General features: G+C 57.4%; 1 protein-coding gene across 1 annotated transcript; it reads left to right on the top strand.

Moving 5' to 3' along the window:
• On the top strand, positions 1 to 24445 carry KCNQ4 (potassium voltage-gated channel subfamily Q member 4). The gene is made up of 15 exons (XM_058819624.1): positions 1 to 545; positions 12440 to 12530; positions 13151 to 13277; positions 14179 to 14354; positions 15564 to 15689; positions 15759 to 15896; positions 16007 to 16102; positions 16939 to 17027; positions 18011 to 18166; positions 19800 to 19844; positions 21199 to 21428; positions 22477 to 22579; positions 22672 to 22803; positions 23183 to 23321; positions 24157 to 24445. Exons 1-15 carry the CDS (start codon positions 1 to 3, stop codon positions 24373 to 24375), a joined length of 2412 nt encoding a protein of 803 aa, XP_058675607.1. The 3' UTR covers positions 24376 to 24445.
• Positions 24446 to 26517: the final 2072 nt, after the last annotated feature.

Consider the following 26517-nt stretch of genomic DNA (forward strand, 5'->3'; position numbering starts at 1 on the left):
ATGCGGTGCCCCAGGATGACGCCCCAGGACCCTCCCCGTGCCCAGCACCGTCCCGTCCCCACCCCCGCCCCATCCCCGGCGCTTTCCCCGCCCGCCCCGTCCGGCGGAGCCCCGGGGGCGGGGGCCAGGTACGGCGGGGCGGGCCGGCCGGCCGGGGGAGGGCCCGCAGGGAGCGGCGGGCAGCTAAAGGCAGGTGCCGGCCCCGAGAGCCGCCCCGGGCTGGCTCGGGGGTCCCGCGGCGGCCGGGGCCATGCGAGGGGCGGCGGCCTGAGCGGGGCGGCCATGGCCGGGGCGGCGGCGGGCGGGGAGCGGCGGGCGGCGCTGACGGCGGTGCGGACCGAGGGCTCGGGAGGGACCCCCGGGGCGGGCAGCGGGACCCTCCCCCCCCTGCCGCCGCCGCCGCCGCCCCCTCCCCGCCGCCGGGGGCTCGGGGCCGCCCCCAGCCCCGCCGGGGCCCCGCGCTGCTGCCGCCGCCGCCTGCAGAACTGCCTGTACAACGTGCTGGAGCGGCCCCGCGGCTGGGCGTTCATCTACCACGTCTTCATGTGAGTACCGGGCACCGGGAGGGGGGCACGGGGAGGCGAACACCCGGGGCTGCGCGGGGAACGAGCACCGGGGGTACCGGTAGAGCCCCCCCGGCTCCAGCGCGAAGTTTCTCCGGGGCCGCCGGAGCCGGTCCTGGTGCCGGGATCCGCCGCCCGGGGTGGGTCCGTGTGTCCCGGTGCCGCTCCTGCCCTGGAGCCGGTTCCAGTCCCGGGATCCGCCCCCCGGGATGGGTCCGGGGCGCCCCGGTGCTGCTCCTACCCCGGTCCCGGGATCCGCCACCCGGGTTGGGTCCGTGGTGTCCCGGTGCCGCCCCTGCCCCGCAGCCGGTGTCGGGTCGGTGGCGGAGGGTCCCGGGCGAGGAGCTGAGCGCGTCCCCAAGGATGGGACTCAACCCCCGGGATGGCCCCGAGACCCTTCCCGGTGTCACCGCGTCACTGTCCCGCTCTGCCGCTGTCCCTAGCGGGGTCTCTGAGCATAGGGGGACACTGAAAGGCAGGGGGTGACAGCTCTGGATGGCAGCGGGGACACTCTGCTGTCCCGTACCTGTAGCACGGCTGGGACATGGCACAAGTGCCACCCCAGAGCAGTGTCCGGGGATCCTGTCCCTGCTGTACCCCCAGAGCTGCGCCCATTCCCGGCTCACCGTGGATCCCCAGCCCTGCAAATCCCTCTCCATGGCCACGGGGATGTTCCCAGGAGCGCATCTGCTCCTTCCCCTGCTCCGGGTGTTTTCCTGAGCTCTGCTCCAGCTTCCCTGGCTGGATCCGAGCATCCCACGGCTGCTGGCTCAGCTCAGGGCTCTGAACAGCTTCACCCGCTCGGGTTTGTTACCTCGAGGGGCTGTGACAGCAGCCCCAACACACCTGGAGACTGCAGGGACAGAGGGGGCTCCAATATTGGGATTGTCCCAAACCAGGAGCTGGGGACATGCTGGGACATCACAGCCGTGGGGCAGGAGGTGCTTTCCCTCCTTGCCTGGCGTGTTCCAGGTGTGGGCACGGACAAAATTTTGCCTCTTTCCCTCTCACCTGGAGCGGTGCCGCGGGACTGCGCCGTTCCTGGGGTGCTGCGGGAGCCGGAGCTCGTTAAGAGGCAGGAAAATGGGTCTTGCCTAAGTTAGCACATCGAGCTGGCAGCGGGGATTTGTCACTGGAGGAAAGGGCACCTGGAGCTCCCCAGGGAGCCGGGACACCAGCCCGGGGCCCATTTGGAAACCACATCTACCTCCAGAGCGGGCTCCCACAGCCAGAATCCCTGCGTGGAAAATCCCACCTTGGGAAAAGCTTTTCCAGCAGGGAAAGGCGGCCAAAGCCCCTGGCAGGGCGGGCAGGGGGGATGGATGGCACACACACGCCCTGGGGATGTGGAAGAACTGTGCCCTGCTCATCTTCCAGCTGGGATATTCACCTCGAGCATCCTCCACCAGTTTGAGCCTTTTTTACCCCAAAAATAACAACGTGGCACAAGCGGCCCCATTTGCAGAGCCTCCCCTGCCAGGGCAGGCAGTGGGCATGGATGGTACACACAAACCCATGGCATGTGGAAAAGCTGTGCCCCTGCTCATCTCCCAGCTGGGATATCCATCCCTGAGCATCCTTCACCAATTTGAGCCTGTTTTACCCCAAAAAACCCACCTGGCACAAGCAGCTCCATTTTCAGAGCCCACCCAAAGTCCCCTCAGTCCCTCCCCTGCCAGAGCAGGCAGAGGGCATGGATGTCACACACACCTCCATGGAATATGGAAGAGCTGTGCCCCCTGCTCATCTCCCAGCTGGGACATCCACCCCTGAGCATCCTTCACCAGTTTGAACCTTTTTTACCCCAAAAAAGCCACCTGGCACAAGCAGCTCCATTTGTAGAACCCCCCAAGCCCTCCCAGTCCCTCCCCTGCCAGGGCGGGCAGTGAGCATGGATGGCACACAAACCCATGGGATGTGGAAGAGCTGTGCCCCCTGCTCATCTCCCAGCTGGGATATCCACCCCTGAGCATCCTCCACCAGTCTGAGCCTTTTTTACCCCAAAAACACCAACATGTCACAAGCGGCCTCATTTACAGAGCCCCAGTCCGTTCCCTGCCAGGGCGGGCAGTGGGGATGGATGGCACACACAAACCCATGGGATGTGGAAGAGCTGTGCCCCTGCTCATCCACCCCTGAGCATCCTCCACCAGTTTGCGCCTTTTTTACCCTAAAAATAACAACGTGGGACAAGCGGCCCCATTTGCAGAGCCTCCCCAGTCCCTCCCCTGCCACCCCAGCGTGCCTGGCCCCATCTCCCGGGCTCTGGGCTTCGTTCCACAAGATGTGCAGCAGCAGCAGCCAAACGTCTCCAGCCTTTGCTGAGGAGGTTTTTGTTCACTCGCTCGCTCAATTTTAGGCAGCTGCAGGGCAGAGTCCTGCCAGGGACCCCCCGAATCCTGTGGGAAGACGCCGCGGTGGGTGCAAGGTGCAGACATCTGTTCTGCGAAGCCTCTCCCGTAATGCTGCTCATTTCTGGCTCCTTCCAAGTTTTTTTTTTTTTTTTTTTTTTTGTTGGGTTTTTTTTCCTCTCTCTCTCTCTCTCTCTCGCGGCAGATGGGAGCTGCGAAGCTGTTGCAGCGGCTCTGAAGTTGTCGGGCGATGATTTGTGCGCCGCAATCGCTGGGTTTTAACAAAAGAGGAGGAAGGTGTTACCCCCTCCTCTTCCTCCCCTGAGGCACGGGAGGGGATGGAGCCTCCAGCCCGAGGTTGGGGCAGCGCTGGTGGCACAAACCGGTCCCAAACGCTGGTGGCACAAATGGAGCCCCAGTGGCACAAACGGAGCCCCCGTGATAGTGGCACAAACCGAGCCCCAGTGGCACAAACCCGTCCCCAGCGCTGGTGACACAAAGCGGTCCCCAGAGTTGGTGGCACAAACCGAGCCCCAGCGCTGGTGACACAAAGCGGTCCCCAGAGTTGGTGGCACAAACCGAGCCCCAGCGCTGATGGCACAAACGGAGCTCCAGCGGCACAAACCGAGCCCGTCCCCAGCGCTGGTGACACAAACCGAGCCCCTGTGCTGGTGACACAAACCGGTCCCCAGCGCTGGTGACACAAACCGAGCCCCTGTGCTGGTGACACAAACCGGTCCCCAGGGCTGGTGACACAAACCGAGCCCCTGTGCTGGTGACACAAACCGGTCCCCAGCGCTGGTGACACAAACCGAGCCCCTGTGCTGGTGACACAAACCGGTCCCCAGGGCTGGTGGCACAAACCGAGCCCGTCCCCAGCGCTGGTGACACAAACCAACCCCATCCCCAGCGCTGGTGGCACAAACCCGTTCCCAGCGCTGGTGACACAAACCAGTCCCCAGGGCTGGTGGCACAAACCAACCCCGTGCCCAGCGCTGGTGGCACAAACCCGTCCCCGGCTCTGGGAACACAAACCGAGCCCCAGCGGCACAAACCCGTCCCCAGCGCTGCCTCCCCGGGCGGGCTGGCTCCGGGACAGGGCTGGGAGCTGCTAAAATGGAAATCCCCGCTGAGAAGTGACGCGCGTCCCTCCCCGCAGCGCGGCCGAGCCCATCGCCTTTATTGACCCGCTCCAGCCTCTTTCTGTCTCGGCGAATTGATCCCAAATCTTCTGCCAGCACCTGCTCTGGGCTCCGTGGTTTGGTGATTGAATCATTTCTGCAGCAGCTCTGCCCTGGGGGGGGGGTTTAGGAGGGATTGGAGGCACTTTTGGGGTCTGGTGGGTGTCCCCAATGTCCCCCATGCACCAGAAAGGGGGTGGTGAGGACATGGGAGCCCGTGCAGGTGGAAATCCGAGTTCTGAGGTGCCCCCAGCCCCTCCAGACCATGCAGGGAGGCTCAGCCCGGCCTCACCAAGCCGAGCCTGGAATGAGAACTCGCAGCCCTGGAGCTTACGGAGCAAATCCGGGAGGGAGCCCAGAGCATTAACCAGAGGCTTTAGAGCCAGGAGGCAAAATAAGAACTTCCCTTTTCCAATCTCCTCCTCCTTAGCAGGCGCCTTCCTGCTCCCGGCAGAGCTTGGCACGGGCACAGCTGCGTGCCCGTGGGCAGGGGCTGCCCTGCCAGGGGGTTTCTGCGCCCTGGAGCTGCTCCATGAATTTTTCCAGGTGCCCAACTCTATTTATTCCCAATGTGATTTGTCCCTGCCCACCCTCCAGCCCCCCAAATTCCCGGGGTCTGCTGGTGCCCACGGTTATGAAACGGCACCAGCAGCTGGGCTCAGCGCTTTTGCCGCTCCTGGAGGAGCATTTCCATGCAGAACAGCTTCACCTGGAGCAAATTAGGGAAGTCTGAGCCAGCAGCAAGCACCGGGAACAGCCGCAATCCCCTGCCTGGAGCAGCATCCCCTGTGCCAGGCCCAGCTCCCTGCGCTGCTGTTGGGTTTATTTCCCACCTGGGAGAGGAATTTTCGTGGTTGTTGGGGTTTGTTTCCCACCTGGAAGAGGAATTTCTCTGGTTGTTGGGGTTTATTTTCCACGTGTGAGAGGAATTTTCCTTGGTTTTGGGATTTACTTCCCATTTGATAGAGGAATTTCCCTGGTTCTTGGGGTTTATTTCCCATCTGGGAGAGGAATTTCCCTGGTTGTTTGATTTATTTCCCACCCGGGAGAGGAATTTCCCTGCTTTTGGGGTTTATTTCCCACCTGGAAGAGGAATTTCTCTGGTTGTTGGGGTTTAGTTCCCACCTGGAAGAGGAATTTCCCTGGTTCTTCCAGCACTGTTGGAGAACCAGAAAACCCCCCTGCCATGCTGGCAGTGCCACCACAGCCGGTGCCCAGCCCTTGCCAACACCCCCAGGGCAATTCCTAAGCCTGGAGGCTGGCATGGATTGCAGGAAAATCCTTCCATCCCTGCTCAGTGCTGAGTCCCCAGCGCCTGCTTGGAAAAACCTCTTGAATTAACTCTTAAACTCTTGAATTTAACTCTCAGCCCTTCCACCTCTTCGAATTTAGCTCGTTGAAGGTTTTTAACCTCTTGAATTTAACTCTTCAACCTCTCTTAAACTCCTGAATTTAACTCTTCAGCCTCTCTAAAACTCTTGAATTTAACCTCTCTTAAACTCTTGAATTTAACTCCTCAGCCTCTCTTAAACTCTCGAGTTTAACTCTTCAGCCTCTCTTAAACTCCTGAATTTAACTCTACAACCTCTCTTAAACTTTGAGTTTAACTTTCAACTATTCTGCCTATTTGAATTTAGCTCGTTGAAGGTTTTTAACCTCTTGAACTTAACTCTTCAGCCTCTCTTAAATTCCTGAATTTAACTCCTCAGCCTCTCCAAAACTCCTGAATTTAATTCTTCAACCTCTCTAAAACTCTTCAATTTAACTCTTCAACCTCTCTAAAACTCTTGAGTTTAACTCTTCAACCTCTCTAAACTCGAGTTTAACTCTTCAACCTCTCTAAAACTCTTGAATTTAACCCTTCAGCCTCTCTAAAACTCTTGAATTTAACCCTTCAGCCTCTCTCAAACTATTGAGTTTAACTCTCCACCCTTCCACCTCTTTAAGTTTAGCTCGTTGGAGGTTTTTAACTCACTGTCCCCCAGCTGGGTGGTGGCACGGCCACCCCAGAGGGGCTCAGGCTGTGCCCCCAGGGCCACCTTCAGCCCGGGCCTGAAACGGGAGCTGCCCCAGGGGCAGTGCCAGCGGCAGGAGAAGCGGGCACAGCACTTTCCCCAGCCCCATGTGGTGTCACCAGGGCATAAAATTAAGCGACTTCGGCGCAACATGAAACGGTGCATTGATTTTTCCTTCTGTTTTTTTTTTTTTTTTTCCTTTCTCCCTCTTCCTGCTCCCGCCAGACCCCCTAGGTTGGCACAGGAGGTGCCAGTTTGGCACCCCAGTGGGTGATGCTGGAGAGTTTTTGCTTCTTGGTCCCCATCATTTGACCCCAAACCTCCCCTCCACTCTTTGAGGGTCCCAACTTTGGGGCCACCCACACCCTTGTGCCCCAAATGTCCCCGCAGGCGCTGGCAGAGGGTGACAGCCCCGATCTCTCTCTCTCTCTCTGCTGGTTGCCTCAGAAAACTCTCTGGCTCCTTTCCCCCCCCCTCCAGCCCGCTCCTTGCCAGATGATCCAAGAGCAAAACTATCCCGGCCGCTCCGTGTGAGCGCCTTGGCACGGCCGCGGGAGCCTTGTGACCTCCCCGCGGGCACGGGGGGTGCCACAGCCACGCTCTCCTCCCAAAACACTCCGGGATTTAGGGCTGGAGGGCTCTGTGGGTGCTGCCGTGGCGTGGGGGAGAGGATTCGTGTCCCGGCTTTGCTTCCAGCGCTCCCCAGGATGATGGGGACATCCCGTGCTGCCTTTCCTCTGGGGCTGTGGGGACTCTGAGAGAAGCACCCTCCTGATAACAGCTCTGATAACACCTCGGGGGACTGGGGACATCCAGTGCTGCCTTTTCCCTGGGATTTGGGAGCATCATCCTCCTGATAACAGCTCTGATAACATCTGGGGGGACTGGGGACATCCAGTGCTGCCTCTGCTGGGACTGTGGGGCTCTGGGAGCATCACCCTCCTGATAACAGCTCTGATAACAGCTCGAGGGGCATCCCCTGCTGCGTCTTCCCTGGGGCTTTGGGAGCATCACCTTCCTGATAACAGCTCTGATAACATCTGGGGGGACATCCCGTGCTGTCTCTCCACTGGGACTGAGGGGCTCTGAGAGCAGCACCCTCCTGATTACAGCTCTGATAACAGCTCGAGGGGCATCCCCTGCTGCGTCTTCCCTGGGGCTTTGGGAGCATCACCTTCCTGATAACAGCTCTGATAACACCTCGGGGGACTGGGGACATCCAGTGCTGCCTTTTCCCTGGGATTTGGGAGCATCATCCTCCTGATAACAGCTCTGATAACATCTGGGGGGACATCCTGTGCTGACTCTCCACTAGGGCTAAGGGATTCTGAGAGCATGACTCTCCTGATAGCAGCTTTGATAACATCTCGGGGGACATCCCGTGCTGCTTCTCCACTGGGGCTGTGTGCCTCTGGGAGCATCACCCTTCTGATAACAGCTCTGATAACATTTCGGGGGACATCCTGTGCTTCCTCTCCACTAGGGCTAAGGGATTCTGAGAGCAGCACCCTCCTGATAACAGCTCTGATAACATCTCGAGGGGCATCCAGTGCTGCCTCTCCTCTGGGGCTGCGGGGTTCTGAGAGCAGCACCCTCCTGATAATCGCCTTGGGGGACATCCCTGGGGCTTTGTGAGCATCACCCTCCTGATAACAGCTCTGATAACATCTCGGGGTACCTCCCGTGCTGCCTCTTCCCTGGGGTTCTGAGAGCAGCACCCTCCTGATAACAGCTCTGATAACGCCTCGGGGCCGCGCTCTGAGCGTGTGCCGGGCTCTGCTGCGCTTCTCCCCATGGGGAAACACTCCCGGAGCTTTTCTGCTTCCCTTCGGGGCGGCGTGGGCCGCTCCGTGCCATGGTTACGGGCGCAAACAGGGCCGCCACAGCCCGGTTATTTATATCCCCCCGCTCCACCTCTCCTGCAGGGCTGCGGGGCCGAGGGACGGGGATTTATGCCTTGTGCTGTTTATACAGCTGCAGACCGAGCTGAACCTCGCGGCCAGGGGAGCCGGGAGGGTGAAACGCCATCGCCATCCCTGCTGGAGCTGTGCGCGGAAAGTTTTGGGTCAAATCCCGAGTTTCCAGCGGTGGCACAGCTGGAGGGTAGGGTTTAGGAGCTGTGATGGTGCCAGGGAAGGGATCTGTGCCTTTCTGGAGCCGGTTTGCTCGCTCATCCCCCGGCCGAGCTGTTTGTCCTGCGGGGGATGGTGTTTGTCTTGCCTGAGTTATCGCTGCCTGTGCCCCTGCCCGGGGCAAGGGCAAAGCAGGGAAGCGACAGCCCTGCCAGGGCCGGTGCCACCCCCGTGCCAACCCCGGGGGTTTGGGAAAGCGGGACCAGGACAGGGCCGGTTCCAACCCCATGACAGTCCCGGGTGAGGGCAAAGCAGGGACCGGGACAGGGCTGGTGTCACCCCCGTGACAATCCCGGGGAGAGGGCAAAGCAAGGACAAGGAAAGCCCTGCCAGGGTCAGTGCCACCCCTGTGCCAGTCTCAAGGGTCTGGGCAGAGCAGGGACCAGGACAGCTCTGCCAGGGTCAGTGCCATCCCCATGCCAGTCCCAGGGTTTTGGGAAAACAGGGACCGGGACAGCCCTGTCAGTGCTGGTGGCATCCCTGTGATAACCCCGGGGGTTTGGGCAGAGCAGGGTCAGGGACAGCTCTGCCAGTGCTGGTGTCACCCTCATGCCAGTCCTGGGTTGAGGTCAAAGTGGGACTGGGACAGCCCTGATGGGGTCGGTGCCATCCCCGTGCCAACCCCAGGGATTTGGGAAAGTGGAGACCAGGACAGACATGCCAGGGCCGGTGTCACCCCCTTGCCAGTCCTGTGTTGAGGGCAAAGTGCGACCAGGACAGCCCTGCGAGGGTTGGTGCCACCCCCATGCCAATCCTGGGGCGAGGACAAAGCAGGGACCAGGACAGCTCTGCCAGGGCTGGTGCCACCCCTGTGCCAATCCCGGGGATTTGGGGGTGAATCCTGGGATTCCCACCCCACAAACTCCAAGGACCCCACTCCTCTGTCTCATCCCAGGCTGTTTTGGGGTGCAGCCCCTTTGCCCAGCGGTGTTTTGGGCACACTGGGAGCCAAGTGGTGCCCACCTGCCCATGCAGGGAGCCCGACTTGGCCCTGGTTCCCCTGAGCTCAGCAGCTTTCCCTGCTCACCTGTTCCCGGGCCGGCTCGGGCGGCAGCAGATGGCAGAGCCCACCCTAATGAAGATTAATGGAGGAGATTTCGCCTTCCCCGCCGGGTTTTCATTATTCTTTTGGGGAGGTTTCACTGCTCCTGCTGGGTCCTGTCCCTGTGTCCATGCTGGGAAAAGGGGGGGATCCCATGGAGAGGGGGCTGGAGGTGGGAATTTTATTTGGGAGAGGTGAAGAACCAGCTCAGCCTCTGCTCTGGGGACGCTCTGGAACTCCTGTCCCCCTCTCTCTGCCACATCCCCATTCCCCTTCCAGCATTCCTGGCTTTTCCAGCTCCTCTTGGAGGGTGGGAAGAGCAGCTAGCTGGGATGGGAGCTGGTCCCCAGGGGGGTTTGGGAAAGTGGGAACCAGGACAGTCCTGATGGGGTTGTTGTCACCCTCATGCCAACCCCGGGGATTTGGGAAACTGGAGACCAGGACAGTCCTGCCAGGGCTGGTGCCATCCCTGTGCCAACTCTGGAGATTTGGGAAAGTGGGGATCAGGACAGCCCTGCTAGGGCCAGTGTCATCCCCATGCCAGTCCCATGGCAAGGGCAGAGTAGGGACAAGGACAGCCCTGCAAGAGTGGGTGCCACGCTCGTGCCAATTCTGGGTTGAGGGCAAATTGGGACTAGGACTGCCCTGATGGGGTTGGTGTCACCCTCATGCCAACCCAGGGGTTTGGGAAAGCAGAGATCGAGATCACCCTGCCAGGGCTGGTGCCACCCCCAGAGATTTGGGAAAGTGGGGACCAGGACAGTTCTGCCAGGGCCAGTGCAGGGCTGAGGGTGTAAAACCCTTCTGGGTGTTTGGTTCAGCAGAATTCCTGCCCAGGAGGGACGGGGCATGCTGGTTCCTGGCTCCCCTCGCTGCCTTCAGCCATCTGACCCTTCCCTAAGCCGCTTAAGCGCCGCCGGCAGCCGGGATGGGGCGTTTGCCTGGGCTTTGCGAGTTAATTCCTAGCAGGTGATGCGTTCCCAGAAAGTTCCTTTCCCAGCCAGCCCCTTGGGGCCTCTCCTGCCTGGATCCTTCCCCAGATCCCACAGGATGCTGCTGGGAGGTTTCCCCCACCCCATCCCGGTGGTGCTCCAGAGCCAGGGCCACCCACAGCAAAGTCCCCGCGTGTGCGTGAGGCAAGGGGCACAAATCTTGCTTTGCACAAGGGGCACAAATCTTTTGCAGCCCGCGAGATTTCTGCCTTCTCCTCTGCTTTGTGCTTGGCTGCCCGTGTAATTGCCTGCTAAATCCTGCCTGGATAATCTTTTCTTGCTGATGATGCACCAAGCTCTGAGCTCTGAGCTGTGTTTTGCTCCTCCTGGCACCTCCTGCCCGTGCCACGGGGGTGCTGCTGTTCCCTGTGGGGTTTCACTCCAGAACTGCTGTGCTGGAGGAAAAAAAAAACCCAATTAATAATTCAGAGGGAGAAGGAGCTGGCTCCAACCTTCTGCCTTGCCTGGGAGAGCAGCAGTGCAGGGAGGACAGGGTGGTGACACGGCTGTGACACCCCTGGCTCCAGCTCTGCCTCCTCCCTGCTCTGCATCCAGCCCTTCTCCCATTCCTGAGGGTTTTTTGGCTGTCGGTCCCACCCCCAGCAGCATTTTGGGGAAAAGGACCCAGAAAAGGTCCCATTTAGGCTGTGCCACCCTCATGGCCCTCATGCCAGGGGTGGGTTTGGTAGCCCCCAGCCCCACACGGGGCTGTGGTGTCAGTGGGGGGGGGGGGGGGGGGTCCCAGATGGTCTCACTGAGGGACACAGAGCATTGTCCCCTCTCTGCTGTGTCCCCTGGTGCCTTCCCAGTGCCACTGGGCCAGCTGGGACAGGATTCACCCCTCTGATGGCTCAGGCAGCTGGTTCTGCCCAAAAATCCCATCAACATCAACAACATAAAGAGGTGGGAACGTCCTCCTGAGGGGAAATGAGCCCCCCACAGCCCCTGGATTAATTGAGGAGATTTCTCCTTCCCCATTGGGTTTTCATTGTTGTTTTGGGGAGGTTCCATCCAGCGCTGGTGGCCCCTGGGCATTGTCACCATGAGAACAAAGCCACGGGGCTGAGATGGGTGCCACCAAGGTGCCAGGGCCACCAGGGCTCAGTGCCAGTGCCACCCAAGGTGGTGTGCCCATGGTCCCTGGTGTGCCATTGTCCCCAGTGCCACCCAGCCTGGTGTGCCCATGGTCCCTGGTGTGCTCATGGTCCCTGGTGCCACCCAAGGTGGTGTGCCCATGGTCCCTGGTGCCACCCAGCCTGGTGTGCCCATGGTCCCTGGTGCCACCCATTGCAGTGTGCCCGTGGTTCCTGGTGCCATCCCAGAGCAATGTGCCCATGGTCCCTGGTGCCACCCAGCCTGGTGTGCCCATGGTCCCTGTTGCCACCCATTGCGGTGTGCCCATGGTCCCTGGTGCCACCCATTGTGGTGTGCCTGTGGTTCCTGGTGCCATCCCAGAGCAATGTGCCCATGGTCCCCGGTGCCACCCAGCCTGGTGTGCCCATGGTCCCTGGTGCCATCCTAGCGCAGTGGTGACGGAGCGGCGAGTGGCCCTTTGTGTCACGTGGGCCGGTGGCACAAGCCCTCCGCTTTCCTTTTTTAGAATCGCTGGATCAGGGGAAAAAAATGTATTTTTGGAGGTTTCATTTGCTCCAGCTTCAGAGTTGACTTTCTTTTTTTTATCTTTTTTTTTTTTTTTAATTTTAATTCCCCTCCTTACTTTAAATGGGCCAAAGCCCCTTGTGCCTGAGCACCCAGGGAGGAGCAGCCTCAGAGCTGTTCCTGGGGACTTTTCCCCTGGGTTGACACTTTCCTGATGCTGCTGGCATGTCCCCACAGTGGCAGTGATGCTGGGGACAGTCCTAAGCAGCTCTGCTGCCCTTCCTGCAGCACCAGAACCCTGCACAGTGCCAGACCCCCCGTGTCCCTCCCTGCCTTTAATTAAGAAGCTGCAGGGCTGCGCCAGAGCTGGCACCGAGCCCCACGGCAGCTCCTGGGTTCCCCAAAGGCTCCATGCCACCATCTAGAGGCAAAACCTGTCCCCAGTGGCTCTGCCACGACCTGGGGAGCTCTTGACTGGGGGTTCAGGTTGTAAGAGGGGGGTAGCACTGTGGGCTGGGGTCCCCTGGCTGTCCCTGTACCCCCACTGACACTTTGTGCTTCCAGATTCCTCCTTGTCTTCAGCTGCCTGGTGCTGTCCGTCTTCTCCACCATCCAGGAGCACCAGAAATTGGCCAACGAGTGCCTCTTCATCTTGGTGAGTGATGCAGGAGCTCGGATTCCCTTTGCCCACTTTAGATCCTAAAAAAATTGGGTAAAATCGCGGACAGAACCCCTGTGACCTCATCACGAGTAGCTGATGGCCCGATGGCACCGCGGGGGTGGCCTGGCCGTGGGTGTCACCAGGGCCCATCCCACCATTGTCTCTCCATCCCACCATTGTCCCAATCCGTGTGAAAACCGCTGGAGCAGGCAGGGCACGAGGGGCTAAAAAAGGCAACTTTCCCCCAAACTGTCACAAAGAGCTGACGCAGGGACTTCTCCCGAGTGACGGAGACTAAATTGGGAAGGTCCTTGTGACTTTTCCTGCGAGTAAGCAGAACGGGGGCTTGTTTGTGCGAGAGGTAGGAGGACAATGCTGACAGAGGAGGAAAAGGACCCAGCTCGGGGTGAGGAGGAGAGCAGCAATTCCCTCACAGCCCCGGCAGCTCCGTCTCATCACCCTCATCCCTTGGGGCAGCTCCGCCGGCCTTGCTGCGGCCACCCCATGCCGCGCTCAGCCAAATTCACTTTTCCCCATCAAATCTGAGCCCTTCACTCTCCCTACCCCCTTTTTTCCCCTTTTTTTCCCTTTTTTCACTTTTTTCCCCCCAACAGGAGTTTGTGATGATCGTGGTGTTCGGCATGGAGTACATCATCCGCGTGTGGGCCGCCGGCTGCTGCTGCCGCTACCGCGGCTGGCGCGGGCGCTTCCGCTTCGCCAGGAAACCCTTCTGCGTGATAGGTACCAAAAAAAAAAAATCATTTCCATTGGGTTTGGGTGTCACATTAAAGGTGGTGTTTGAGGCTCTAAGGATTGGAGATGTCCTAGTTGCTGGCAGCTTTAGTTTTGGAGAAATCCAGCAAAGTTTGCCAATTTCGAGCTTGGCACCACACGGTCTGCCAATGGGAGTGGTCACAAACAGAGGCAATTTTCCATGGGGAAAAGAAGTGATTTCCTCAGGGTTTGGGTATCAGATTAAAGGTGGTGTTTGGGGCTCTAAGGATTGGAGAGGTCCTAGTTGCTGGCTGCTTTAGTTTCGGAGAAATCCAGCAAAGTTTGCCAATTTCAAGCTTGGCACTGCCCTTGTTGGCGAGGACAAGTGGTTGTAAATGGAGGCCATTTTCCATGGGAAAAAGAAATAATTTCCCCAGGGTCTGGGTATATCAGATGAAAGGTGGTATTTGGGGCTGTAAGGACTTGCTGGGTCCTAGTTGCTGGCAGCTTAAGTTTTAGAGAAATCCAGGAAAGTTTGCCAATTTTGAGCTTGGCACCACACGGTCTGCCAGGGTGAGTGGCCACAAACAGAGGCAATTTTCCATGGGGAAAAGAGTCATTACCCCAGAATCAGGGTACCAGATTAAAGGTGATGTTTGGGGCTCTAAGGACTTGCTGGGTCCTGGCTGCTGGCAGCTTTAGTTTTGGAGAAATCCAGAAAAGTTTGCAAATTTCTACCTTGGCACCACCCTGTCAGTGAGGACAAGTGGTCGCAAACGCAAATGGAGGCCATTTTCCATGGGAAACACGACAACTCCACAATAATAAATCAACAATACAACACATTACTACAACATGACAACTTTGATTTTTATGGGCCGAATTCAGGACAACCCCCAGCGTCCCCTGAGCCTGTTTGTCCCCTCAGATTTCATCGTCTTCATCGCCTCGGTGGCCGTCATCGCCGCGGGCACGCAGGGCAACATCTTTGCCACGTCGGCGCTGCGCAGCATGCGCTTCCTGCAGATCCTGCGCATGGTGCGCATGGACCGCCGTGGTGGCACCTGGAAGCTGCTGGGCTCCGTCGTCTACGCCCACAGCAAGGTGAGAACAACTGTAAAATATTGTTGTTACCAATATTGTGGACTTTCGGCTGGTTGGGTGTGTGGTGTTCCAGCTCACAGACACCTTTGGCTGGTTCGATGTGGTGTTTGACCCCACAGACACTTTTGGCTGGCTGGTTCGATGTGGTGTTTCACCCCACAGACACTTTTGGCTGCCTGGGTGTGTGGTGTTTCACCCCACAGACACTTTGGGCTGGCTGGGTGTGTGGTGTTTTCACCCCACAGACACTTTGGGCTGGCTGGGTGTGTGGTGTTTCACCCCACAGACACTTTGGGCTGGCTGGGTGTGTGGTGTTTCACCCCACAGACACTTTGGGCTGGCTGGGTGTGTGGTGTTTCACCCCACAGACACTTTGGGCTGGCTGGGTGTGTGGTGTTTCACCCCACAGACACTTTTGGCTGGCTGGGTGTGTGGTGTTTCACCCCACAGACACTTTAGGCTGGCTGGGTGTGTGGTGTTTCACCCCACAGACACTTTGGGCTGGCTGGGTGTGCGGTGTTTCACCCCACAGACACTTTGGGCTGGCTGGGTGTGTGGTGTTTCACCCCACAGACACTTTGGGCTGGCTGGGTGCTGCAGCTGGGCCCGTGGGGACAAGTCCAGGCCTGCAGGAGCTCTGGGGGTGCTGGGATGGAGCTTCCCCCCATAACAGGGGCTGCTCCTCAGGTTTCCCTCTGGCAGAGAAGCTTTAAGGCGATGGTGAAGGAAAGGAGTCGGTTCTGATGGAGGGTTTGGATGCAGAGCTTTATTCTGGCCCACAGGCCTCTGAATGCAGCACCAGCTCCAGCAGAACTCCCTGAGCCCGTGGTTGCTGCTCCTTTGAACCCGGGGAGAGGGGCAGGGAAGGGGCAGGGAGCCACCAAGCAGGGACAGGAGGGGAGGGACAAAGGGACAAAGGACACCTGGATGGCCCAATGCCCCCCAGGGGTAGAGGGCATCCTTTGAATCTGCCAATCATTGGAATTCCAGGACTGAGAAACAGTGCTGGGAGGGGAATGGAGAGGTGACTGACACACCTGTGATATAACATAAACTTATAAACATAACATAAAATTCAGTGCAATATAAAGACCACTCAGCGCAAATCTCCAATCTACCCAGCACAAAACAAACAACTAAAGAACAATTTAGCGCAATACAGCAAAAAACCACCCAGGGACACCCCCTGAGCCTCACCATGCCCCTCAGGAGCTCATCACCGCCTGGTACATCGGCTTCCTGGTGCTCATCTTCGCCTCCTTCCTCGTCTACCTGGCCGAGAAGGACGCCAACGTGCAGTTCGCCACCTACGCTGATTCCCTGTGGTGGGGCACGGTAAGCTCGGCCCCCGCGGCTCCCCGGGGACAGGAGGGGACGGGGCCGTGCTGGGGGAGCGCCCTGCAGGCCCCCCGCTGCTGTGCCCCCGGGCAGGTCACCCTGACCACCATCGGCTACGGGGACAAAGCGCCGCAGACGTGGCTGGGCCGGATGCTGGCGGCCGGATTCGCCCTGCTCGGCATCTCCTTCTTCGCCCTGCCCGCTGTGAGTAGGGCTGGGAGAGGCTCAAAATAGGGGGGGAAAGGGGTACAGCACCCTCTGCGTGGGGTCCAGGCTGTGGTGGCACTCATGGGTCTGTCCCCTCCTGTCCCCAGGGGATCCTGGGCTCCGGATTCGCCCTCAAGGTGCAGGAGCAGCATCGGCAGAAGCACTTTGAGAAGAGGAGGACTCCAGCGGCCAACCTGATCCAGGTGAGGCAGGGCTGGCCTGTCCCACCCCAGCCCTTCCCAGGAATGCTTTGCTGTCCCCTCCTCTGCTCTACCCATCCAAACTCCCAGCCTCACACCCAGCACTGCGACCGTGTTCACAGGAGTCTGAGAGTGAGGGAAGAGATGAGGATCTGACTCCATGTTTCAGAAGGCTTTTATTATTTATTATTTTATTTTATATTTTATTATAAAATTTATTTATTTTTAATAATGTTATTATTTATTTTTAAATAATTTTATTATGTATTTTATTATTTATTTTATTATTTTATTATTTATTTCTTTTTAATTGTGTTATTATTCATTTTGGGTTTTTTATTTAGGCATTTATCATTTTATAATAAAATAACATAGAAATTATTTTATATATTATATTATATTATATTAATTGTATTTTTATATATCATTATATATATATTCTATTAAAACTATACTAAAATAATAGAAGAAAGGATTTCATCAGAAGGCTGGCTAAGAATAGAAAAAGAGGAAATAGAAGGAATGATAACAAAAGCTTGTGTCTTGGACAGAGAGCCCGAGCCAGCTGACTGTGATTGGCCATTAATTAGAAACAACCACATGAGACCAATCCCAGATGCACCTGTTGCATTCCACAGCAGCAGATAACCATTGTTTACATTTTGTTCCTGAGGTCTCTCAGCTTCTCAGGGGAAAAAATCCTAAGGAAAGGACTTTTCATAAAAGATGTCTGTGACACAGCACCGACATTCTGCGGGTTGGTCAGGATGGATGGAGGGGTCCAGGAGGGTTCTCCCATCCCGATTAACCCCAATTCCCGCGAATCTCACTCCCTGCAGGCTGCCTGGCGCCTGTACTCCACCGATGCCAGCCGGGGGTACCTGACAGCCACCTGGTGTTACTACGACAGCCTCCTGCCCGCCTTCAGGTATGCGGGAGGGGGTGAGGGCTGGGGGCTCCCGGGGGCCCCCATGGGGATGAACAGCCTGGGAAACCAGGAGGGACCTTGTGGAACCCCCAGGAGCTCGGTGGGGTCGAGCAGCACCGACACCTTCCCAGGACGGGAGTCTGCTGAAGGAGCCTCCTTCACCCTCATCATCCTCACAGCGCCCATCCCATCCCCTCTCACTCCATCCATAGCCTTCCTCCAGCAGCACAGGGAGTGGGGAGGCACCTCGGGAACCCCACGGTTGTGGTGGTGGAGCTGCAGCAGGACAGGAGCTGGTTCCAGGTGTGGGCACGGGGGGATCCCATGTCTCGTTCCTGCAGCATGTCCCTCCTGTGATCCCTGGGATTTTGCACTGTGGATGGGTCAAAGGCTTCCCAGAGGTTTTTTCCAGATCCTGAGGGTTTCCCACATCCCTGTGAGCATCCCTGCCCTCCTGCCTGCCCTGCTCTGGCCATGTGACAAATCCATCCCTCTGTCCCATTCTCAGTTTTTCCAAAGGCCACAGCCCTGAGTCCCAGCTTCCCCAGCATCACCCCGGATCCTGGGGATCTCCGGGGGCTCTGCTGCCCCTCCTGCAGTGCCAGGAGCAGTGGAATTCACACAGAGCCAGATTCCATCCCTGCTAGGTCTGAGCTTTCCCCTTCTGGCTGGAGCCCAGGATCTGATGGTGACAGATCCGTGTCCCCACCCCATCCCAGATTTGTCCTTCCCTGATCCATCCCCCTCAGCACGTCCAACCCTTCCTTCTGTTCAATCCCTTCCCAGGACCCTTCCCCAGCCCCATCACCCCTCAATTAAGAAACAATCTTTTGAACAAAAATGCTGATTTTTTCTTTTGTTTTGCTCCAGTTTTGCTTTGGTTTGCATTCAGAAGGACCCAGCGCTGCTCAGCCTCGCTTTGCCGGTTTCGTTTGCTTTGAAAATTTTAATTTCTCCCCGTTTTTATTCCACCCCGACCTCAGAGAGCTGGTCCTTATATTTGAGCATTTGCACCGGGTCCGCAACGGAGGATTTAGGAACTCAGAGGTGAAAAAATGGCCTGAGAGAGCCCCACCACCCTATCACTGCTTCACCCCCGCCCAGAAAAGCTTCAGCCTGGCCGTGTGTGCAGGGGAAAGGTAGGAGGGGGCAGCCCCCGTGTTCTCCCTCCTCTCTGCTCTGTCTGCTCTGCTCCTCTGTGCCCTCCTGAGATGTCACTGTCACTGCCAGGCAACAAGTCTAGACTCTTCACTTTTCGGTCTTGAAGTTGTTTATTAATTAATTATTTTTTATTTATATATATATATATATATATATATATATATATAAAATAGAAATATTTAAATTATTAATTTACCTGAAATAATTAATTAAATTATTAAGTTTTAAATTTATTAATTCTTTATTATTAAATTATTATTTTTTTTCTGCCCAGCTGAGATCTGGTCAGCAGGGCAGCCACAGGCACTCTGACCACCCGCGAGGTGGTGTTGTCTTTTTATACTATTTATTATATATATAATAATATATATTTTATATATAAATATATATTTATAGTATATATAAAGATATATTTATACTATTTTTATATATATAACATATTTACACTTAATTCCCAATACCTATCACCTATGTTAGACAGTGCACCTCTACTCTAAACCAATCCCAAAGTGCCAACATCACTGCAGAAAATGGAGAACAAGAAGAAGAAGAAAGGCTGGACACACCCAAGTTCCTCCATCTTGTCCCCATAACCCCCATACCAAAAACCCTAAAATCTACATTTTCACCCTGTGATTATTTTGTTATTATACTATTCAAACCTGTGTGACTTTCAGGTCCTCATACAAAGCTGGTAATTTGCTCCAGGGGTCACAATCAAATCCCCAGGTGTTCTGGGCTGTGTGCCAGGGTCTCTGAACCCCCCAGCGGGGTCCTTGGCAACTCTGGACACCCAGAGGGGTGCGCTGAGTTCTGACACCCAGCTCCATTCCAGCTCCAGGAGGAGCAGATTTGATCCCAGGGGATGCTCTGGGCTGTTTTACCTTTGTGAGGTCACCTTGCTGCCCTCTCTATGTGGCCGTGACCCTGGGACATGGCACAGGGCAACTGAGAGTGGCAGAAAGCCCTTGGAAAGGGCAGTGGTGCCATCCTGGCAGGATGGAGCCCCAGGAAAGAGCAAATCCCAGAGCCTGGGGCTGGGAAGGGCTTCTGGACCCCATGAGTAGAGAAGGGAGGGCTTGAGGCTGCCCTGCTGCTGCTGGTGGCTGCTGTGCACCGTGTCCCTTGTCCCCTCTCCCTGAAGAGGAGATCCCAGCGTGCCACCCCCAGGACACCGCCAGGGTTAGGTGGGGAGAGGCCCCGTGCCTCAGTTTCCCCTGTGATGCTGCATCAGCAGGGCTGAGCGTGCAGGTGTGGGGATGAGCAGCACCTGGTCCATAATCCAACGGTTTTAGGAGCCGCTCATCTTGGTGCAAATCCAAGTGAAAACAATGGACCTCTCACTAGTCCTAAACACATTCATACTCTTAACCCTAGTAGCCCTCTGCACCAGCACCTGCTCCCCCAGGTGAGTTCGGGGTTTGGGGTCTCCTCCCTGGGCTCTGTGACCAACCAGGACCTAGCAGAGGAAGGACCAAACCCTCCTCAGGGGTCTGAGCCTGCCCATCTCCCCCACCTCTCATAACATCTCATCTTCTCTCTCTCCTCCCTCTCCCTCTCACCTTCCTCCTCCTCCTCCTCCTCCTCTCCATCCCTTCATCCTCCCCCAAGCTGGAATGAGGAGGACGCGCAGCCCCACAGGTGTTTACGCCTCAGGTAACGCTCGGGAGCTCCCACCGCGGTCCCTCTGCTCGGGGACTGTCCCCAAATCCTTCTGGCAGGGCCGAGACGGCGCCCAGGTGTTTATGCAGGACCTACACGAGCATCCTGTCCTCGGGGCGGTGGCATCAGCGGTGGCCCCGGGGCTGATTCTCTTTTCTCCTGTGTCTCTGCCCTGCCCCTCCAGCCCCATCTTTAGTGGTAAGAGGAGGCTCTTGCAGACGTGGGGCACGTGGAGAAGGAGGTACCGTGTGCTGCTGAGAGCCTCGGGATGCATGGATGCACCCTCGGGATGCATGGATGCAGCCCTGCCTGCGTGCCTGCGGCATGGACGGGACTGGGACCGAGGCACAGGGGGTGGAGGCAGAACTGGGGGTCCCTCCGAGGGCAGGGAGGTTGTGCATGGCCTGGGCTGAGCTGTCCCACTCTCCCTTACTGCCTCAGTTTCCTCGTTGTAATGTGGATGAGAATGGGTTGGTGGCAACCATATCTTGGATAAATCCCAGCTGTGTGCTGCAGCCTGATTGCTGGGACACAGCCCTTCCCAGCCTGAGAATGTGTGGCAGCCCCACCTGCCAGCACGGGGAAGGGCTGGGAGCCCTGTGCCCTGCCAGGACCTTGCCTGTGTCCCTGCCAGGACCCTGCCTGTATCTCTGCCTCTATTCCTGCCAGGACCCTGCCTGTATCCCTGCGTGTTTCCCTGCCAGGACCTTGCCTAGATCCCTGCCTGAATCCCTGCCTGTATCCCTGCCACGACCCTGCCTGTATCCCTGCCAGGACCATCCCCAAACCCCTCGGTTTCATGGATCCTGTCCTGCAGACGGTGTGGGATTCACTCTGTGCCCTCCCCACCTTTAGGGTCCTTCCCTGTGCGTCCCCTTGAGCTGCATTTGGGGTCTCTCATCGTGTAAAATCTGGGGGTTTTGAGTAGGTCCTGCATAAACAATGCCTGGTGTTCCCCCCTAACCCAAAACTGCAGCTGGGTTTGGGAGCAGAACTCGCAGTAGGGCAGGAGCAGAGCCTGGAGGAGGAGGAGGAGGATGAAGCAGCTTGGCTGGGTTTGGAGGGATGGAGCAGGAGCAGAGCTCTGCTCAGCTCAACTCAGCTCAGTGTCCCCTGCTGCTACATCCATCTGTCCCCTCTCTCCCTGTCTGTCACCTCCTTTCTCTGCTCTTGGGACCAAAAGAAAAGGGATTTAAAGAAAAAAACTCAGACCTGCCCAGCAGGAACCACCTGCTCCTGGTGCCCATCACCTTTCAAGGGCTCTCTGTGAGCTCAGCATGGCCACCCCCACCTCAAACAAGGTCCCTGTCCCCGTCCCCACGGCCCTGACGCTGCTGTCCCCGCGCAGCAACAAGATGGGCATCAAGGAGCGGATGCGGCTGAGCAGCTCGCAGCGCCAGGGCAGCCGCGGCCGGCAGCATCAGCAGCAGCACCTGGGGCCGCCCCTGCACCGCTCCCCCAGCCCCGAGGACGTGGCCGAAGCCTCCAGCCCCACCAAGGTGCAGAAAAGCTGGAGCTTCAACGACCGCACGCGGTTCCGAGCATCGCTGAGGCTCAAACCGCGGACGCCCACCGAGGGTGAGTGTCTTGGTTTGGGAAAAGGAGGCTGCTAAGGAAGGCAGGAGCCTCCCCTGAAATGGAGAATGTAAACCCTCCCCACCCCTCCAAATTGCTATAAATTTTAAATTAAGGGGCTCTCAGGCAAAAAATATGGGAGAAGGGAGAATATAAAGAAATAACAGTTCTTTAATAGGGAAAAGAAAAAAATAAAAGGATAAAATAAACAATGCAGTGAACTAAACCAACACTGCCAGAGTCAGAACCCAACCTGACACCCTGTGGGTCAGGCTGTTGGCAGCAGTCCCATTGGAATTGTGGCTCAGCCCTCCTGCAGTGTCAGGGCTGGTTCTGCTGGAGCAGGGATCCTGCAGAAAGGTGCAGTCTCTTCCTCGGAAGATCCAGGGGAAGAAGAGGCAGCTGCTGTTCCTCTGGGAAATCCCATGGAGAAGCTGTGCTGGTGTTCCAGAATCTCCAGATTATATCTGAGTAGGAATGTTTGAAATCTCCAGATTATATCCAGGTGGGAATGTCTGAAATCTCCAGATTATATCCAGGTAGGAATGCTTGAAATCTCAGATTGTATCCAGGTAGGAATGTTTGAAATCTCAGATTATATCCGGGTAGGAATGTTTGAAATCTCCAGATTATATCGGGGTAGGAATGTTTGAAATCTCCAGATTATATCCAGGTGGGAATGTCTGAAATCTCCAGATTATATCTGGGTAGGAATGTTTGAAATCTCAGATTGTATCCGGGTAGGAATGCTTGGCTCCTCCCCCTGGGCTCACATCTCCCAATGGGAAAATGTAGTTCTTATCAGCCATGCAGGGACATTCAATAGCTGTTATCAGCAGTGTCCCCTCCCGAGGGAGGAATGAATGTGAGCACTCAAAGAGAGAGATAAAGCAAACTGCCCACTTGACAAAGGTAATCTGCCATACAGATGGTAATGGAAAACAATTTGCATTGCAATCTTCAACAGTGAGACCCTGGGGGACACTGAGGGGGCTGCAGGGTTGGGAACAGCCCTGGGGCTGTGCCATCTGCCCCCTCTTGTCACCCACAGCTGACTGCCCACCAGAGGACAGCGGTGAGGAGAGGAGCTCCCCCTGCGAGCTGACCTTTGAGGACATCATGCCGGCAGTGAAGACCGTTATCAGGGCTGTCAGGTGAGGCTGTCCCCTCCCATGTCCCCAAGCGTGCCCAGAGCCCCCCACCCCGGGCACCCCTGTTCGTGCTTCCACCCCCGCTGTCCCTGCAGGATCCTGAAGTTCCTGGTGGCCAAGAGGAAGTTCAAGGAGACCTTGCGTCCCTACGACGTCAAGGACGTCATCGAGCAGTACTCGGCCGGACACCTGGACATGCTGGGCAGGATCAAGAGCCTGCAGACGCGGTGAGGTGCCCTGCAGGTGGCGCTGGGGCATTCTCTGGTGGGGTCCCAAGCCCTTGGGAGTGATGGGTGGGCTCTGTCCCTCCCTTCCCAATTTTGGGGCATTCCCTGGTGGAGTCCTGAGCCCTCGGGAGTGATGGGTGGGCTCTGCCCCTTCCTTCCCAATCCTGGGGCATTCCCGACCCTGGGGCGTTCCCCGGTGGGGTCTCAGGAGTGATGGGTGGGCTCTGCCCCTTCCTTCCCAACCCTGGGGCATTCCCAACCCTGGGGCATTCCCTGGTGCAATGGATGGGCTCTGCTTCTTCCCTCCCGACCCTGGGGCATTCCCTGGTGGGCTCAGGAGTGATGGATGAGCTCTGTCCCTTCCTTCCCTCCGTGCCAGCGTGGACCAGATCGTGGGCAGGGATCGGGCGCTCCCAGCGGACAAGAAGGTTCGGGAGAAGGGCGAGAAGCCGGCGCTGGAGGCAGAGCTGGTGGACGAGCTCAGCATGATGGGGCGCGTGGTCAAAGTGGAGCGGCAGGTCAGGAGGGGACACCCAGCAGTGTCACCGTCCCTTGGGAGGGACAGCTGAGCCTCCCACCACCCCTCCCATGGGGGTGGGCCCGGCTGAGCCGGGGGTTACTGAGGGATTTCTGTAATTCTCAGCCATCCCCTACATTGGACAAACACTAGTCGAATGAGCCTGAGGTGGGTTCTCTGTCGACAACCCTACACTAACTCAATTCTTTGCCCTTCATTTCCTCCTCCCATTCATCATCGTAGGCCTCACACTTGTCCATCTCACCTTCCTCCATGAAACAGGCTCAAATAACCCCCTCAGACTGCGACAAAATCCCCTTCCACCCATACTACACCATTAAAGACATTCTAGGGTTCGTACTGATACTTCCCTTACTCATCCCCCTGGCCCTATTCTCCCCCAACTTCTTGGGTGACCCAGAAAACTTTAACACCACCTAACCCATTAGTGACTCCTCCACACATCAAACCCGAATGATTCTTCCTATTTGCCATCCTCTGATCCATTCCTGTCACTATAGGACACAAAGCTCACACCGCTGTTCTCAAGGTGAAGAAAAAGGGAAGTTTATTTTCTGACTCCAACATTTATAGTGACAGTGGATTGGAGGGTGACAGCGCCACCTCTCCAATGACACTGGTCAAACCAACAGCCCACCAACTTTCTCCTCCTCTATAAAGAAATGCAAAACAATGAGTTATTCACAGAAAGCGTGTGAGAAAGTTCACTCCAAGAATGTCAACATCACGAGGCTTAGAAAATCTTTAAAAATCCAAGGTAACAAACAAACCAGCAGGCGTCCTAGCCCTATCTGCCTCCATCCTCGTCCCTGCAGGTGCAATCCATCGAGCACAAGCTGGACCTGCTGCTCGGCCTCTACTCGCAGTGCCTGCGCAAGGGCTCCAGCAACTCCTTCAGCCTGGCCGCGGTGCGGGCGCCGCCCGGCGAGCCCGACGTCACCTCGGACTATCACAGCCCCGCGGAGCACGAGGACATCTCGGCATCCGCACAGACCCTCAGCAGCTCCAGGTCGGCCAGCGCCAACATGGACTGAGCAGGAGGCGGCAGGATGGGGTGATGGGGACGGAGGAGCGTTGTCCCTTCATTGTCACCTCGCTGTCCCCTCACGGTGTTACTTGAACCAAGTCTTCCTCTGTGGGGACACGGCTGCAGCAGGGTGCCTGTGGCACTGGGGCGTGGCCAGCCCAGGCTCCTGGGGCGTTCCTGAGATGTTCCTGGGGTTCTCCTGGGGATATTCCTGAGGATGCTCCTGGGGATGTTCCTGGGGTGCTCCTTGGGATGTTTCTGGGATATTCCTGGCATGTTCCTGGGACATTCCTGAGATGCTTCTGGGGATGCTCCTGGGACATTCCTGGGACATTCCTGGGGACATTCCTGGGGACGTTCCTGGGACGTTCCTAGAATATTCCTGGGATGTTCCTGAGATGCTCCTGGGGTGCTCCTGGCTTTCTGTAGGATGACGCCCCTGCAGCTCTGGGGTCCTGGGTGCTCCCCAGCTGTAGTGGGGATGCTCAGGGCTGGCCCCATCCCCTGGGGTTTGGTTTGAAGCCCATCCCCAGCCCTCAGGACAGGTCCTGTGTGGTCCCCCAGAGCTGAGCCGGGGCCACCACCAGCTATGCAAGGTCCCATCTCCCTCTCGCTGCCAGTGCAGGGGTGTGGGGACACGACCCAGGGTGGTTTTACCCGTGTCACTGGGGGTCCCCAGTGTGGGGAGCAGGGGACTGTCCCCCCCTGTCCAGGCTGCACCTCTTCAGAAGCACAGCAGAGCCTTCTGCCTGCCCGTGCATGCTCCCAGGGCAATATATATATAGATTATATATATATTTATATTTATGCAATAATGTCTTAATATGCAACACCCCTGGGAAAAGCAACCCGAGGGGCCATAGGCAATAAGCAACCCCCTGCCAGCTCCCAGGCCTGGACTGTGCTGCCCTGGAGGCCCTGAGAGCTCAGGGAAGGGGGAAATCTCCACCCCAGGGTGGCCCTGGAGCCAGGAAGCTGAGCAGGGGACAGCGCTGTCCCCAAGGAGTGTCCCAGCCCCTGCTCCTGCTTAGGGGATTCCCTCCCGGCTGGGTCCTGCCGTGCTCAGTTTGTCCCTGTCCCTGTCTGGGCATCACGGGCCGGGCCTGGAGGGGAGCTGCCACACGGTGGTGTCCTTGCATGTCACCAACAGCAGAGCCACCACAGCCCCGCTCTGTCCCAGTCCCAACGCCGGTGCTGTGCCAAAGTGGCACCAGGAGGGCTCGGTGGTCACCCCACGGTGCCAGGACCTGTCCTGGGCTGCTCCCACCGCTCCCCCTCTCTCTTTGGCACAGTGGGGTTCGCTCCAGGTTCTCTGCTCCGGGCACTGGGGACCCCCGACCCTGCTCGTCCCCTCTCCCATCAGTGCATGCAGCCAGCGCGGGCCGTGCCAGGGCTGCTCGAACCCCCAAATCCCGGGGGTGCCCGAGCGGTGCCAAAGCGGGGCACAGCGCTGGGCGAGGTGCATGTGACAGCTTTGCAGGAATTGCAGGAATTTTAACCCTTTAGAACTCCCCTGCCCGGGCTGGCTGGTCCCCGCAGAGCCCCCCAGAGCCAGCGGTAGTTACCTCACTTGATTAACTTATTAATTTATTTGTTTCATTAAAATTTGGAGTAGAGGCTGACGCCTGCTGCTGTCTGTCTCCCGAGAGGTGGCACTGCGGCCCTGTCACCGAGCTGCGGACAGGGGACACAAATGACCGGGTGGGGACAGGACACAAATGTCCTGACGGGGACACAAATGTCGAGCCAGGGACACAAATGACCGGGAGGGGACACAAATGACCGGACGGGGACACAAATGTCCAGCAAGGGACATGAATGTCTTGTAGGGGACACAAATGTCCAGCAGGGGACACGAATGACCAGCAGGGGACACAAATGTCCAGCAGGGGACACGAATGACCAGCAGCGGACACAAATGTCCAGCAGGGGACATGAATGTCCAGCAGGGGACACGAATGACCAGCAGGGGACACAAATGTCCGGCCGGGGACACAAATGTCCAGCAGGGAACACAAATGTCCACCAGGGGACACAAATGTCCAGCAGGGACCAGAAATTTCCGCCAAGGGACACAAATTTCCGGCAAGGGACACAAATGACCGGCCGGGGACACAAATTTCCGGACACCTCCCTGACCCCTTAAGCT

This window comes from Ammospiza caudacuta, chromosome 25 (assembly GCF_027887145.1).
Source record: "Ammospiza caudacuta isolate bAmmCau1 chromosome 25, bAmmCau1.pri, whole genome shotgun sequence".
Lineage (NCBI taxonomy): Eukaryota > Metazoa > Chordata > Aves > Passeriformes > Passerellidae > Ammospiza > Ammospiza caudacuta.

What these genes read in the sequence shown, in the direction of transcription:
- KCNQ4 (XM_058819624.1), top strand. Translation starts at nt 1, where the DNA reads ATGCGGTGCCCCAGGATGACGCCCCAGGACCCTCCCCGTGCCCAGCAC. An exon ending in ATTCCCTGTGGTGGGGCACG is followed by an intron (nt 15,690 to 15,758) that starts GTAAGCTCGGCC and finishes AGCGCCCTGCAG; the next exon opens with GCCCCCCGCTGCTGTGCCCC. An exon ending in ACCGCGGACGCCCACCGAGG is followed by an intron (nt 21,429 to 22,476) that starts GTGAGTGTCTTG and finishes TGTCACCCACAG; the next exon opens with CTGACTGCCCACCAGAGGAC.